The sequence below is a fragment of the Haliotis asinina genome, chromosome 7 (genome assembly GCF_037392515.1).
Source record: "Haliotis asinina isolate JCU_RB_2024 chromosome 7, JCU_Hal_asi_v2, whole genome shotgun sequence".
Taxonomy (NCBI): Eukaryota; Metazoa; Mollusca; class Gastropoda; order Lepetellida; family Haliotidae; genus Haliotis; species Haliotis asinina.
The window spans coordinates 65,292,532-65,308,571 of record NC_090286.1 but is presented as its reverse complement, the minus strand read 5'-3'; the positions used below and the strand labels follow the sequence as shown (position 1 = coordinate 65,308,571).

The window sequence follows — 16,040 nt, the reverse complement described above, 5'->3', positions numbered from 1 at the left end:
GACGATGAATAATTGTGCAGAATTTTGGCATGCTGTGGACTTTCTAAGTCGCCATTTGTCTTCAGAGTGGCAACAAGCGAAAAGAAGAGAAACCCTTAAGAATGCTCAGTGTGAACAATCGGGTTTGTTCGTCAGTCAAAGGTGTGCACTTGTTGAGAAAGGACGGCCGCTACATTGAAATCAGTAGGCTAGCTCAGTAGCTGCACACTAATAACAAACTCCACCCCAAACTTCAAGTTCTTTTGAAGCATTCTTCTTAAGCAATGATTTTTGAAGGAATGTTTTAAGTTTAATAAAGTTGGGGTTGCTTTTACGATCATATTATTACACATTTAAAGGCAATGGAAACAACCAAAATCTCATTTCTACCCACAGGCATGGCATTCTTAAGAAGATAGAAAACATTATCCTTAAAATGACCCAGTCTATATCGGACGGTGATGGACCAGTCTTCAGCTATCCAAACAAATCGTCTTGGGATAGTGTCAGGTGAAACGTGTCGCGAAGAGTATCCTCGCATATTGTCTCATGGAAACAATGTGGACTTAGTCGCAAGCAGATCTACGTGTTGTTTTACTCTTAACCAAACGTATGTTTTACAGCCAACTTTGCCAGGGTCTGCAAGAGGAGTCGTGCAGACTCTCACACTATGCGATATTGACGGAATGATCGTTTGACAAATCACTGTGTTATTACTCCTGAACCCAAACCATTCACATTCATAATATTCCCCACCTTACAAGTACCACCATTCAGGATCATTATCATTACACTTTTAAATCGGATAAGCTACTTTGTATTACAATTTTGTAAATGGTAAGCTATTTCAGAGTATCCCGAACCATTTTGAAGAATATAAAATAAGATCACATCTCCTACTCTGCAAACACTGATTGTAACATATCTGTTAATTAATATTACTAATGTCACTTATGACCCTTTAGCACTTTAGGTTTTAAAGTTGTTCTTTAAAGTGAAATGAAAATGACAAAACTGTAATTTAGATTCCGTTTAATATGTTATTTGTGTGCAGGTTTGAAAACGACATCGGTATTGAACCAGCAAAAGATCCAAAGTTGTCTCATGTACGATTTGACAGTCTCCAATCTGTAAAGAAGTTTGGTAAGCTAAAATTGTACCCTAAAACACATGTAAATGGAATGTTCATATTATTTTAGCAATGAATAATTGTTAGCTGAAGCAATTGTGACCGGTTACTTTCACCCTAGACTGGGTTGATTATTGCCATAGATTTGAATCGCAAGTCGGCGATTTTTCGACTCTATTCGCCATAAAGGACGAACAAAAGAATGTCTTCCTAAATAAACATTGCAGAGTAAACGTGTATTTACAGAATCGGCACCAAAACACATTTTAGGACGATTCAAAGGGCAGCTTTCATCATGCAATGGATGGTTATATAATTTTGTTCAGTACCCTGGTTTCAGTTAGTGTAATCAGGCGTGTAGCAAACCAACATGTTTGTATGTTCAGTACCCTGGTTTCAGTTAGTGTAATCAGGCGTGTAGCAAACCAACATGTTTGTATGTATATCATTGTATTATCATGATTAACAATGCTGCTTATTTTTGTGGCTTTAGGTTTAATGACAAGAATACTGGCCATCATCTATAATCTCATTCAGCAAAATAAATATTGTACCAAACGGTAAGTGTACTAATAACGTTTTTAACCAGAAGATTAAAGGTTACATGCAACCAAAGAAACTCCAAACATAATGAAAACACAATTATCACTTTTTGACGACATAAAATATACATTACTGGTTGTGAAAAAACACCAAATAAACAAAGCTACAAACGTGCAATCGCGACTCAAAAGTGCAATATTTGGTACTTGGATTTACATCCCTCGAAAGGAAGCACCCCGGCAACCGAACCCGTCAGAGCGGGTGGGTATGCACTCAAGTGTAACGAAGACTTTACATTGGCTGATTCATTTTCCCATATGCAGGGCGCTCATTGTGTGTATGTAGAGATGATCTGTTCCATTGGCATGGTGTGGCGAGTAATACGAAACTAAGATTCTTTATGGATAACAACATCTTTTATTGTGTGTGATGCGACATTTTGGTATGGTTTCATATACCATTGTCAAGCAAAAGTGATAACGGTATAGGAATCCATACCGAAATGTCGCATCATATACGAGAGAAGACGTTGTTACCCATAAATAATGTGTGTAGAGATGTTGGGTTTTGTAAATTCAAACTTTCTGCATTTACCGTCAATCCAATCAACAAATACTGAGATGGTGAACTACTGCATGGCTAGAAACTGTTATTCATAAAAAAAAAAATGGATGCAGTTTGCTTGCAACTTACAGACATAATAACATGTCGCGTGTACAAATATCACACCTGCCAGTCTGTGCAATTACATAAGGTGACAGAGACAGACCCCATGTGCATGAGTCATAAATCAGTGTATTTGTGTATGGTGTATAGCTTGATGGGTGTTAAGTTCAAATAGCATGTGGTCAAGGACTGCAGTTGTGTATGGCATATTAACAAGCGGGTAGGCAGACACGCAGGTATCAATAGAACAGACAGTTTTGTCTTTGACAGAGACAGCTTGTCACATCAACATTGTTTCTACACTCCCATAGACATGTATCAAACGGTTTTAAATTTCTAGCTGTGCAATGTTTAGCAATGAAATTAGTATTTATAATGCTGCACTTTCTTGAAAACTTCGTTTGCAAATTTTCAGGTATGGGAACCAGTGTATTTTTATTACTCCTGAGCCAAGATGCTTGTAAGCACGAGAAACATATCTTGTTCTCCAACTTGGACAATAGCGAGAATCCTTGCACGCATCGCTTGCTGTGCTTTTATCAAGAAGTCGCCTTTCCGGTTCAAGCCGCGCCAACCTAACCACATAACCACTGCTTATTCGCCATGGGCGCAGCGCAGCACAGCACAGCGCTCTGCAAAGAATCTGCAAAGTTGTGTTTCTCGTTGCATGTGACCTTTAAACATTGAACTTTCAATACAGGAAGATTTGAAGCTAGAGTAATGCTTAGTCTATGAATATATATAATTTTGATAGTAACAAACAAACCCATTTAAAGGAGACCCAGGGAGATCAGATATTTAGAACCTGGGGAAATCTAGACTTTCTTCATGTAAGGCTTTAGCATTGAAGGCTGGACAATAGGGAAAATAGAGAGGTTCAGGGACTAACAGACTAATTTGAAGCCTTTGAAGGTATTTATTTAACGTACATAGCAGGACAGCTTAAAACAGTTAAATGAAGATTTTGTTGAGCAAAAAGCGATTGCATCTGTGATTTTCTGTGCCTATTGCGCTACATCACAGAGGGACACCAGATTTTGAATGTCCTACAAGGACCTCCCACATTCCAGGGAAGTTTCAAAACTACAGTAACGCCTCCATCATGGGCAATGTTACACGGTGTAACTGGACAACTTTAGAAGCTGGTGAGGAAGGATAGATCCAACACAATCGCTGTCAATGTAACAAAGAACTTGTTCATCCATATATTGTTATCCTTCCCTAGCGATCTTTACTATCAATTTCCGGAGTTGCTGGGGTCGCAGACAACTTTGGACAATCTGGTTGACAACGTGGCCTGTCTGCTAGAAACACCAAGATGGGACCTTCATGTGGTTAGTAAGCCTTTGTGATTCTGTAAACGTAACCTGCTAAAAGGGTTGGAATATTTATATTAATATGGGATATATGCTAATGTTAATATTTAGATGTAGCTTTTTCCTTGCAAGCTGTTGTAGAATATGGAGAAGGGTCTGGATGTGCAGCGCTAGACCGCGGGTATTATGTGCGCTTTAAAAAACCCAAGAACTGTTTTATATGACATTTTGCCTTTCAGTTATGAAAATTACCGAGCTTTCTTATTGATGCAAGTTTTGTGTATGTTGTAAGCTGGCTACATGCAAAGGCAGCGTTACGGGTGACCTGCAGTTCTACAGCGACCAGGGACACTTCACTGACTGTAGCGTCTCTCAGACAGTAAGTACTCCTGTCGGCAAACAGCTGACATTTCCCCTGTTGTAGTCACACACTGACCACAGATGTCACACAGTGATGATCACTGTTGCCTTTAATGTGTGGAAGTAGGCTAAAACGATTTCTGAATGTTAAGAACAGTGTGTTAAGGAAAACTGAAAGTGTGTTTGGAAGAAATGAGAACATTACATTATGGTACATGTATGGCTTTCCACTGCTTACAGGGAGTCCCAGTTCCCGCTCATATGAAGGACATGCAGAGTATCCTTTATGCTGCAGCATGGGGGACGTATATTTTACGTCATCTCATCACTGGCAAGACTGCAAAAAGTAACCAATACTTTGAACATTATCATTATCTGTTCATTTATATGCTGTGTGTGAAAGAGGAACGGTTACAATGATACGCTAAAGTTCTTCAACAGTGTATTGTTGACGTTAGACATAGAACCAATGTTACGTTGAGGCATGTTCTGTTTTTGAACCCCTTGAGTACAATGAACCCCTTGAGTACAAGGTGCAGTGGGGTAGCTGAGTGGTTAAAGCTTTCTCTTTTCCCAAGGTTCGATTTCCCACATGGGTACAATGTGTGAAACACATTTCTGTGATATTTCTGGAGTATTGCTTAAAGCTGCTTAAAACTCCATCATCCTTGAGTGCAAGACTACCTATGTTTGAACCTTGACCCTGGAGACATGACAACGAATGCTAGGTTCGTCCTCATTGTGGAAAAGGATGCAACGTTCCAGAGACTGATAGGGGACCAGTTTTGTCACAAGTTCCGGCCGTGCATCATGGTGACCGTGAGTACAAACATGTCCTCAGGGTATATGACATGTCATGGATGTATCTAGTTAAGAAGACCTCAGTTGGTGACAGTATAGGTGAGCTGGGTGGAAGTATAAGGTGTCAGGGACTGAATCACACTACGGGTTTCCCTGTCGATGAATTGGATGTACGGAAACACGGCAGAACAATCACAATGCTCGTAAGAATATTGTTCGCATTTACTTCGGTTATTGCAGAGTACATGATCTTTGAAAATCGTGAACAAATATTACAAAGTACATAGTCGACAGATTTGTTGTGCATGAATAAAGGTTGTCAATAGAGAGTCAATGAGCTTTCACACCCACAAAGTTCGGTTTGACATACGGGCTTCCACGATGTTCATGGAATGTGACCTCAGACGAACTATTTGACTTCGAGTTAAACATTACATTTGCTATGTTATATGAAATACCACTACCTGAAATTTGCGTGTTTTATAAATCTGGCGTTGTGGGATATTGATGAATATAATATAGAATTAAATTATTCTATAGTTATTGAGGGTCAATAGTTGTTATTGTGTACTCATACCTGCTTTGATACATTAACACAGAGATAAAGTTGACACAATTTTAACTATTTGGTTATTGTTACCTAATATATTAATCTATTTTATAAGCTTATAAATTTGTAAATTAATAACAGTTGTTTAGTGAAGAAAACGGGATGTACAGCAAAAAGTGGTATTCGACGTAGTATATGAGAGTGGTTATTTCTAAACCAAAATAACAAAATGAACACTTCTGTTTTGCCTATTGCTACTGGAAATAACGTAAGCATGGTTATCTTGTTTGAAATACTTCTGATTTTCAAAGACACAGGTTAGAACATGTGCTCAGTTATTTCATCTAACTGACAACCACGGTCATGTTAGTTTGTATGGTTGTTCAGCCTCGTGGCATCAGTATATTCCACTGACCACCGCTCGACCATCCGACTGCAAACTCTTGGTATCGTCAGTCCATGCGGTTCCGGTTCCCCCATCCCAAATAATGTTTATAAATTGATATGTACCAGAATTATTTACAAAACAATACAACAGTTACTAAAGGACTCACAAAAATACCTAAAAGCACAAAAAATTAAGAACAACATATAGGGTTGAACCACTTAGTGTTACCCCTGTTAATCTGGAAGATAGAATAGAGGGGAACGGAAGAAACTGTTTCCGCGGTTCCTGGAGCCACCTATCTGTATCCATATACTATGCTATGCGTGCATTAGAAGGAAGCTGTGTTTAACATTCTTATCGTAGCGTTTGCACAGAAAAGGTGATACCCACATTTCACAAGTGTGTATGAATGAAAGTAGCAAGTGGATCGTAAAGTTAACTTCTATACATCAATCCCATGGCATTTATTTCTTTTTTTTATCCACAAAGCTTGTCCACATAGATATTTAAACATTAGTAATTCTATCTATGAAGATATTAAAGCTTATCTGTGAACATATTAAACTCATGCGTTCCAGGTCACTCCATCTACCCGGCACCACGTGTACTGTCTACTACTACCACCCCCGTGTCCCAATACTATACTCTTGAAAAAAATCTGTGCTTTCGGTTTACGATTGTCAAAACGGGAAGATATACGGGGATGTTTTGAGAATACATCACCACATTGATTTCATTCAGTTATCCCCCTTGTTAGGTGACTGGAATATGACATGAAAATTTGAGGTTTACAATATTCAGTCAGTAGTGTGTGATTTGACCCTGACAACCCTGACCATGCACAGATGCAAGAAAACTATCGGAAAAATGGTCTTCAGTGATTTATCGACATGCCTGTAAAACGTCAAAATTCATAATGACACCCCATGCACGTGTAGGAGGCTCCCGCGTTGTGCACGTGCTTCCCATACGTTGTGTTTGCATGTGGTGATAACGAGAAATGATGCAGCATACACAAGATGAATGTCATTGTAACATTCCTCAATGGGTTTTATTTCTACCAGACTTCCAAGTTAAGGCCCCCTTACCCTTTTTAAGAGCATAGTATATACCCAACCTCCCGGTTGCGTTTGGGCGAGTAACTTTTCGAGTGAAGTAAAATACTGATCTTGACATCCAGAATGACCCGAGTTCGTCCAGAATGACTTGATCTTTAAATGTTACTACCAGGACAAAGTCGGAAGCAAAAGTGTTCAGTTTTTACCCAAAAGATCGTGGTTCAATTTCCCAAATATAGAGTAGTACAGTTTGGTGCGTCTTGATTTTTATTAACTTTGGTACGTTATTATATGTGATTCAGGGGAAAGGCTTCCCGGACTTGGGTACCAGGCTTCTGCTGAGGTCTCTGTGGGACAGGTTCCAGCTCCCCATGTTCATTCTGGTGGATGCAGACCCTCACGGTATAACCTGTAATAACAGATGATCACATGGCAATATATCTGTCTATTTAAATAATATGCAACAGTTTAGCGACGATTTGATGTTTCCCAATGTTCCGTAGTAAAAACATCCACACGTAAAATATTAGACAAAATCACATGCATTATGATTGAATGGGAAGAAGCTAATTAATTGATGTATCAATTTCCTGTGATTGCCAACATGTCTCTTAGCCTTCTCTTTATGTATCGTATGACATGTGGCAGCTGTGCTCTTCCCTTCACATTTCAGGTATAGAGATCATGTGTGTCTACAAATTCGGATCAAAGGTAAGTTAACGGTACTTGAACTAAAACCCCACAGCGCACAGGAATTGTGATTACACAATGCAATTTAGAAAGCGGTCAGTAGTAACACATGTTATATTTGTGATTACACTCTCTTTGTGAAGCACAGATTCTAGTACTTTTGTTGGGTTGAGTCCCACACCCTCAGAGCCAGGCACCTAATCACACAGAGTCAACCGCCTAAGACGTTCAGTCATTGCGACTGTCACGTGTAGTCCTACATATAACATATGTTACACTGTAAAACCAGTCTAGAGGGGGTTCCAAAGTGTCACGATGTTAGCGTCATGTGGTGTAGAAATCTCTCCCGCCCTGATGCATGTCATGTGATGGTCATCTCTCATCGTACCCCGACTGCGTGAATTGCGCTCAAAATATCCACCACTGGTTTGTCTGCTCCAGACTTGATTATCTATAGGCCGTCTGTAGTGGCATTAACGCTATTTACAGGGTGCAGGACCACCTAAATATAACCCAACAAAAATAGTGTGAAAGCTTGAATGCTTGAAGATTGTATAAGTTTGTATACCCAAACCTCGCTATCATACAAAAAGAATTTGATCATCCATAAAGATTTGTCATTCCTATACTTTAATTGCACAACGATATAGAAGCAGCGCCACTTTACTTGAAGTAAAGCACATGATGTGCTTGCACATCAATATAGAAGTATAGCCATGATGTACTTGCACAACAATACAGAAGTATAGCCATGATGCACTTGCACATCAATATAGAAGTATAGCCCATCATGTCCTTGCACAACAATACAGAAGTATAGCCATGATGCACTTGCACAACAATGCAGAGGTATAGCCATGATGCATTTGCACAACAATACAGAAGTATAGCCATGATGCATTTGCACAACAATACAGTAATATAGCACATGATGTACTTGCACAATAATATAGACGTATAACACATGATGTACTTACACAACAATATAGAAGTATAGCCATGATGTACTTGCACAACAATACAGAAGTATAGCCATGATGTACTTGCACGAGAATACAGAAGTATAGCCATGATGTACTTGCACAACAATACAGAAGTATAGCCATGATGTACTTGCACAAGAATACAGAAGTAGAACCATGATGTACTTGCAGGTACAATAATATAGAAGTATAGCATATGATGTACTTGCACAAAAATATAGAAGTAAAGCCCATGATGTACTTGCACAAGAATACAGAAGTATAGCCATGATGTACTTGCACAACAATATAGACGTATAGACCATGACGTACTTGCACAACAATACAGAGGTATAGCCATGATGTACTTGCACAAGAATACAGAAGTAGAACCATGATGTACTTGCAGGTACAATAATATAGAAGTATAGCATATGATGTACTTGCACAAAAATATAGAAGTAAAGCCCATGATGTACTTGCACAAGAATACAGAAGTATAGCCATGATGTACTTGCACAACAATATAGACGTATAGACCATGACGTACTTGCACAACAATACAGAGGTATAGCCATGATGTACTTGCACAAGAATACAGAAGTAGAACCATGATGTACTTGCAGGTACAATAATATAGAAGTATAGCATATGATGTACTTGCACAAAAATATAGAAGTAAAGCCCATGATGTACTTGCAGGCACAAGCAGCAGAAAACAGGTTCCTGGTTGTGCCAAACATCAAGTGGCTTGGGATTCTACCAACGGATCTAGGCGGGTATGGAGCATTTGGTTTTGGCTTGAGTTGGGCTTTACGTCAAATCGGCGTTATTCCAACCATACACTGACGAGATAAAGCTTGCATTAGAAGACAAACTTGCTATCAGACTAGGGTTTGCTGTGGACAAAATACTCAGGGGAATGTGTGTCGCTCTTTACAGTGTGAATATTTCCTTTGATAATGTATCTAGGTTTGTCAGCAAACTCTCCTGGGTTACATGGTAAGGGAAAAAGCAGATGATTGACAGTAATTATTTCGATATATTCAAAACAGTTTCTCCTCTAGGCGACGCACGGTTGCGTGGAAATTTTGACAAAAGCGCGCAATGCGCATGCGCATTAGAGATCAAAGTTCGCTTATGTAAAATTGTTGCCGTTTCATAGTTTTTCGTTGGCGTTTTTACTGTTCAGTAGCGAGGTATTATGTATTAGACTTCGTCCGTCCGTTCGTACGTGCGAAATAGAATTTGCAAAGAACGGCTGCCTGTATTTTTGCATATTTGGTACCTAGGTTCATCACAGTATGAGAAAGGTGCTGGTCAGGTGTGGTGACCTTGACCCTTCGTTAAAAGGTCACACAGGGATGTTAACGTTTTTCCCATGTCAGCGAGATATCTCAAGAACCGTTCGATGTGTTTTTTCATATTTGACATACACAGATTTATGACATAAATTCATGAGGATTTGACGTCTTCTCACTGGTTTCATTACACATACTACCCAGCAAAATGTTACATCGGAAATGAATTTCGCCGCTAACTTCGGGAAACAAACTTCAAACGTTATGCAGATGAACTGCAAGAGGATTGTTCAACGATTTGCTAAGAACGTGCAAATATGGTGCATGGTAACAACTGGTGTAACGTTTTGTCAAGAAATTGAAAATTTTCACTTTTTTCCAGCTCATGGCAATAGTCTTTCCAAAGTTACCAAATTGCGTAAGTGGCTGCTCGTGAGTGTAAACTTTTGATGTGTAGCATAGATGATGATAAACCATACACCAGTGTTTGTAAAAACACATAATTGTGCCCACGTTAACCAGGCTCAATATCCACGAATCGGTGTTTATACCGTTCACCAAGAAGGACATGGACAAAGCATCGGAGCTGCTCGGACGACCATATGTGCTGGCAAATCCACCCATCGGCGCACAGGTACGTATATCTTAACTTGGTTTTAGTTCTAACACTTTTACTCAGATGAAGTTGCCAGTTGAAACGCTCGTAAAATATACGTCTCTCCGCTGTTAAGTCCTTGGCGTGGTACATTTTGTGTTGGCCAAATGTTCGTGCGTTAATTGTTACCACATAATTGGTTGTTATTTCCAGGTGGCTATGAGGTAGTTCCTGAAGGACACCCAGAATGTGTCATGATGCATGTTATAAGACTGATTAGATCTAATTATAGCCCATTGTGTTGCTTTAAATGAAAAGTATATTTGAGGACGTATCACTGAACAAGCACTCCTCTTTACGGGTAGCTCATGCCAGGTTTTATAGCAGAGCTCTTAACGCATTTATGACAAGCAAATGACAAACCTCTTCTCAAACTGGCAGTGACATTCTGTACAGTTTTACAGCTCTGTCATTTTACAATGGGTATCGAATTCCTCTGAAGTAATAAAGTCACGTTCATACTGCAACAGTCATCGTGATCATCATAGCCACCTCTCTCTCTCTCTCATTCTCTCCCTCTCTCTCTCTCTCTCTTTCTGTGTCACCCTGAAGGACCCACATTGATACAGTATGTGAAGACAGTTAAAGGCGTCCCCCGTCCGTGTTACTGGAATATTGCTAATCATCGTCGTCGTCGTCGTCGTCGTCTAAAGTGGTAGCAATTGTCATATTTTGTAGCGTCGTTCTTCCCTCTAGGTTCAACGCCTGCTGCAGCTGGGTTACAAGGCTGAAATCCAGTGCCTGGACTCGCTGTCTCTTGTATATCTCTGTGATGTCTACCTTACATCGAAACTCAAGTGTGGTGCTTGGCTCTAACACAGTTTATGTGTGATGTCTAAACTCAAGTGTGAGGACTGGTTCTAATTCACTACACAGCTGACTCTGTGTTTGTTGTAGACTTCAACAATCCACGTGTATCTCACATGTGATTGGTGACTTCATGTTTAATGCCGTATGGCTGGTCTTTGATCTGAGACATCGAACTAATTATTAAATGCTATTTCCTTCTCTTTTCATGGTTAAATATAGTTTCGGTGGGTTCTTTGTTGAGTGAAAGTTGTTTTAAGTCGCAGTGCACAATATTCGTCTTTTCCACTGCGGTCATTAAGTAACATTTGGACTTTGAATCAAGGAAACGCACTTTTAACGAACGTATTGAGAATGCTATTGTGAGTTCTCGACTGTAACTCGGTTATTGATCGGTGTTTAATGCCAGATCGCACTCCTAGCAGTCTCTACAATGAACTAAGCACAAGTCCACTTATCCCACTTGATGCATGATAATATTAAATGATCTGTTACAAGCACATAACGACAGATAAGATAGGGCAGATTTGGAGTAGGGTACTTGACTCGTGTAGCCTTTCCATGGGAATATATACTTGAACACTGTATAAGAGGGTAAGCCTGGGCCCGCTAATACACGGGTACTCGTGGAACGGGGCTCACACCACAAACACTGTGGCACAGTAAAAACAACGTTTATTGAATGTCGGCGTGAAATCGCTAGTTTATCGTATAGTGTCGCAATCTGCTGAGAATCATATAATGTAAATGCATCAAAATCAACCTCAATTGGCTAATGTGGACAGTTGGTGGAGCCATGGCTTCAACTACCGTGTCAAATTATTTTTGTAGAGTTACTTCCCTTTTATTAAGCGTGCGCCAGTCATTCCTGGGATGAAGAGTCTCGATACAACAACCTCTTGATTCCGTGACGATGATCGTTCTTGCAGTGGTCGGTATAAAATAAATATATCTGACACGCATATGAAAAGATTGATGTACCTGAAAGACCCCCCATCAAGACCATTCTGGATTATGAATAGGTTTTCTCTTTCAAAATGAAAAAACAAAACAAAAACCCTTTCATTTTACGAGTTAACGGGGTGTCATAATTCATGTCGACAACAAGAGGCGTTGCACCCGTCAGGCTCAGCATATTTATCATACAGCAGCCCGACAGGTAGAAATGAATTACTTCAGCTTTAAAACATCTCCACCTGTATGTATTGCACGACATATCGTGTAGGGGAAGGGCGTTACATCACAGTGTGGTGATACGCTTTGTATTTTTGTTGCCAATACTAAGAACCTCACGACAGCAACCAGCTGACTGTCGAGTTTTCAGGTGGCGATACAGCACTGAGTGATTAGCTATCAGATAACATGTGTTAATATTTTGTGTACATACTACCATCAACACAAGGCAGATGTTAAAATTGAGTGGCAGGTGTTGTCATGTTCACTTCACTATTTGCATCGGACTTTACGAAAAAATATGTCCACATGCTTGACCCGGCAGTATTGTTGGTAAACAACACCGAATAACAAACATTTGTGACTTCCTCGTAAAGCCAAGCCCACCCCTATGCCATCAAACCAGTACAGGATTCGCGTCGTATACTACTCACGTCTGTATTGTCAATGACGTACACATCATTACCACTGTAATAAAGAAATCGTAAGGGGTAAGTGATCATGTTCCAGTATGGGGAATTACACAACTGAATCCCTAGTTGTGTTTAATTTTATCATTTTAAAAAATCCATTTGTAATAAATGTTTCTTGATAAACAAACATTTTGCATTAGTTCTCGCGAAATACGTTAATATCAACATAGCAGTGTACATGTGAACATTAATTATGTTTCCAGTATTTAAGTGAGCCGTGAATATATGTTGGACGTGTTAATCTGTTGGAGGGTCCGTGGATTTGGCCTGGGACTTATCATACCTCTGTAATGGATTAGTTCGCACAGTTAAAGTGTTATTAAACTGCACTTAACTAATCTCGTGTTGACTTTACCGACTGGAGAGTGATGGGCGGAACAACAGCCGCCTGTAAGGAGCTTCATTTATCACTTTATTGAAGTCGGGATACGTATTTCTGATCTGAATGTTGATCCGACCAACAGAGAGGAAAGCAGGATCATTATGGTACACATACAGATACACTAATTAGTGTTTATGTATCTAACATAACATTTTTTTCTAACATTTTTTTAAACTGCCAGGTTACTAGTGCATTTTCACAAACTGAAGATTTGCCGTTTTCACACTCTGTATTATCTCTGTTGAAAACATGCTGTTTCCATAGTAATTGGAAATTGTTGAAAATTTGCCATTGTCAGACTAAATGTGACCTGTTTTGAAAACCCCCACACATATACATACTAAACATTTCCTGTTTAGAAAATGTACCTAATGGTGCATGTGTTCAAAATATACAATTTCCATTTCAAATGTTACCTGTATTGAAAATATACGGTATCCATGCTAAATATTGCTTTGTTTAAAATGTACAATTTCCACTGTAAATATTTATCTGTGTTAAAATGTACCTGTTGTAAACTTCCTAAAAAATCCACTCCCTGATTGTGGAGCTTGTAAAGCTCGCTCAGTTCCCAGTATGTTGTAGCGAAATAACCTGACGGTATGTTGAACCAGTACTCTATGTACCCTGTGTTATCATTAATGTTAAATATTATCAGAAACGGGCAGGGTTATATCTGTTGATTTATATATATTTTTTTGTGATGCATACTAGTTATTTACAGTACAGAATTAAATATTCCCACTTGCTATCACTGAATACGCAGTGGTAAAAACTCGTCTTCAGTTGCATTTTCAAAGTTTGCTCAAACACTGTGACACTCACAGCTCACTATATATATCTGGGTAACTGGACACCAAGGATGTTATAACCATTTCAAAGTTTGCTCAAACACTGACACTCACAGCTCGCTATATATATCTGGACAACTGGACACCAAGGATGTTATAACCATTTCAAAGTTTGCTCAAACAGTGTGACACTCACAGCTCACTATAGTATATATATCTGGACAACTGGACGTCAAAGATGTTATAACCATTTCAAAGTTTGGTTTGCATCCGTTACACTAAAAACGTTACAAGGTACTGTTCCCAAGTTAAAATAAATTTATACCTTATAAAAATCATGTTTTTATCTTCTGAGCCACGTACTAGTATGCTATTCTTGAAGTGCGCCTACATAAACTCTTCCACAAACAAAGTTCTAAACAAGTAGGATTCTAATAGATCTTATGAATGTTTATTAGTTTTAATGTCTATAGCGTATTCTAGTTGTTTCTGTACCTGGCCTCAAGTGTGTTTGTATGTACAATATACATTTTCTTTTTATACATATATTGAATGGAAAATCCTCGCTGAATAGTACCGATTCAAAATGGTATACTAATAGCTCATTAAATGCAGAGTGGTTCATTGAGGGTAATGATTTTCCGGAAAAAACTGTTCTCATACGTTTTGTTGTAAAACTATGGACATACAGAAACTTCTGCTTGTCAGATGAGTGCATCGTGCTGCATCAGCAGCGACCTGAAACATTCTAATGCTCTGTGACGTTCCCACGACTTCTGTGTACATGTATTTGTAAAAGGCGAACGGTACAATCAGACCATCTGTCTGAACCCACTTCTTATGCTCGCCATACACAACAAGCAAAACTTTGTGTGTTCCAGTTTACAGAATGATTGATCGAATTAAAATTATCCCATGCTCACCTGTATAGACCAGGAGCATCTCGCATACATACTCACCTGTATAGACCAGGAACGCCTCCCATACACACTCACCTGTATAAACCAGGAGCATCTCGCATACATACTCACCTGTATAGACCAAGAACATATCGCACACATACGCACCTGTAGAAACAGAACCACCTCGCATACATACTCTCCTGTATAGACCAGGGACATTTCGTATACATACTCACCTGTATACACCAAGAACATCTCGCATATACACTTACCTGTATAGACCAGGAACATTTCGTATACACACCTGTATAGACAAGGGATATCTCCCACGTCCACACATGTCCAAATACACGTATATCAGTAGATATGTACAATTGTCGGCTCTGAATACAGGTGAATGAATTCATACATGAAAAAACAACATGCATTCCAAATATAACTTTAATCTTTTTGAGTTTCCCGTCGTTCAGGAAGAATGCCCTTAGTTACTCTATAAGACATATTGTGCTGAAATGTAAGACGTAATGTTCTTTGATTTACAGTAACTTTGGTTCACTTTTAATAATTAGTAGTATTTCTGTTGTATGGCTATCGACGTATCCAGGAAATTCTGACTCGTCAATGTGGAAGTCTTCTTGTGTCACAGCTACAGGTAAGGAAGCTAAGTCTACAAGTAATGACGCCAAGTAACGACTCCGAGTCAACGAGCAATGACTTTAAAGCAGACTATATGAACGATCGCAGTCTTACTGGTTTATCAGGTTGTATTTAATATGTACACTGATGAGGAACACTAATTTGATGTAAATGCCGCAAATTTAAAATGACAGCGAATTAAGTCCATTTTTCTCCCCATGTTTCATGCCCGTGACATATAGGTAATTTACTAACTACCCAGACACCGGGACCTTTGACGGCAAGTACGACTGAGTTAAATACACTCGTGTTGTAGACGATGTCATCGGGTGTCACATCCCGCTGTAACGACAGACATTCGGCGCCGACGGATAAAACTCTAATAAATCATGGCGATATGTCTCTACCTGCATATGCACTGGCCGACAGATGAATTGCGCATTGAAATGTTGTTATCTTTTTATTAATATTGAAATGA

At 39.2% G+C, this 16,040-nt stretch overlaps 1 protein-coding gene across 1 annotated transcript; it reads left to right on the top strand.

The window, feature by feature from the left end:
- Window positions 1–4: 4 nt before the first annotated feature.
- LOC137290224 (meiotic recombination protein SPO11-like) lies at window positions 5–11,214 on the top strand. The gene is made up of 13 exons (XM_067820966.1): window positions 5–141; window positions 376–489; window positions 1,034–1,122; window positions 1,602–1,668; window positions 3,543–3,651; window positions 3,926–4,012; window positions 4,234–4,270; window positions 4,703–4,812; window positions 7,093–7,192; window positions 7,464–7,501; window positions 9,145–9,221; window positions 10,266–10,377; window positions 11,095–11,214. The coding sequence occupies exons 1-13, from the start codon at window positions 5–7 to the stop codon at window positions 11,212–11,214; spliced, it is 1,197 nt and encodes a 398-aa protein (XP_067677067.1).
- Window positions 11,215–16,040: the final 4,826 nt, after the last annotated feature.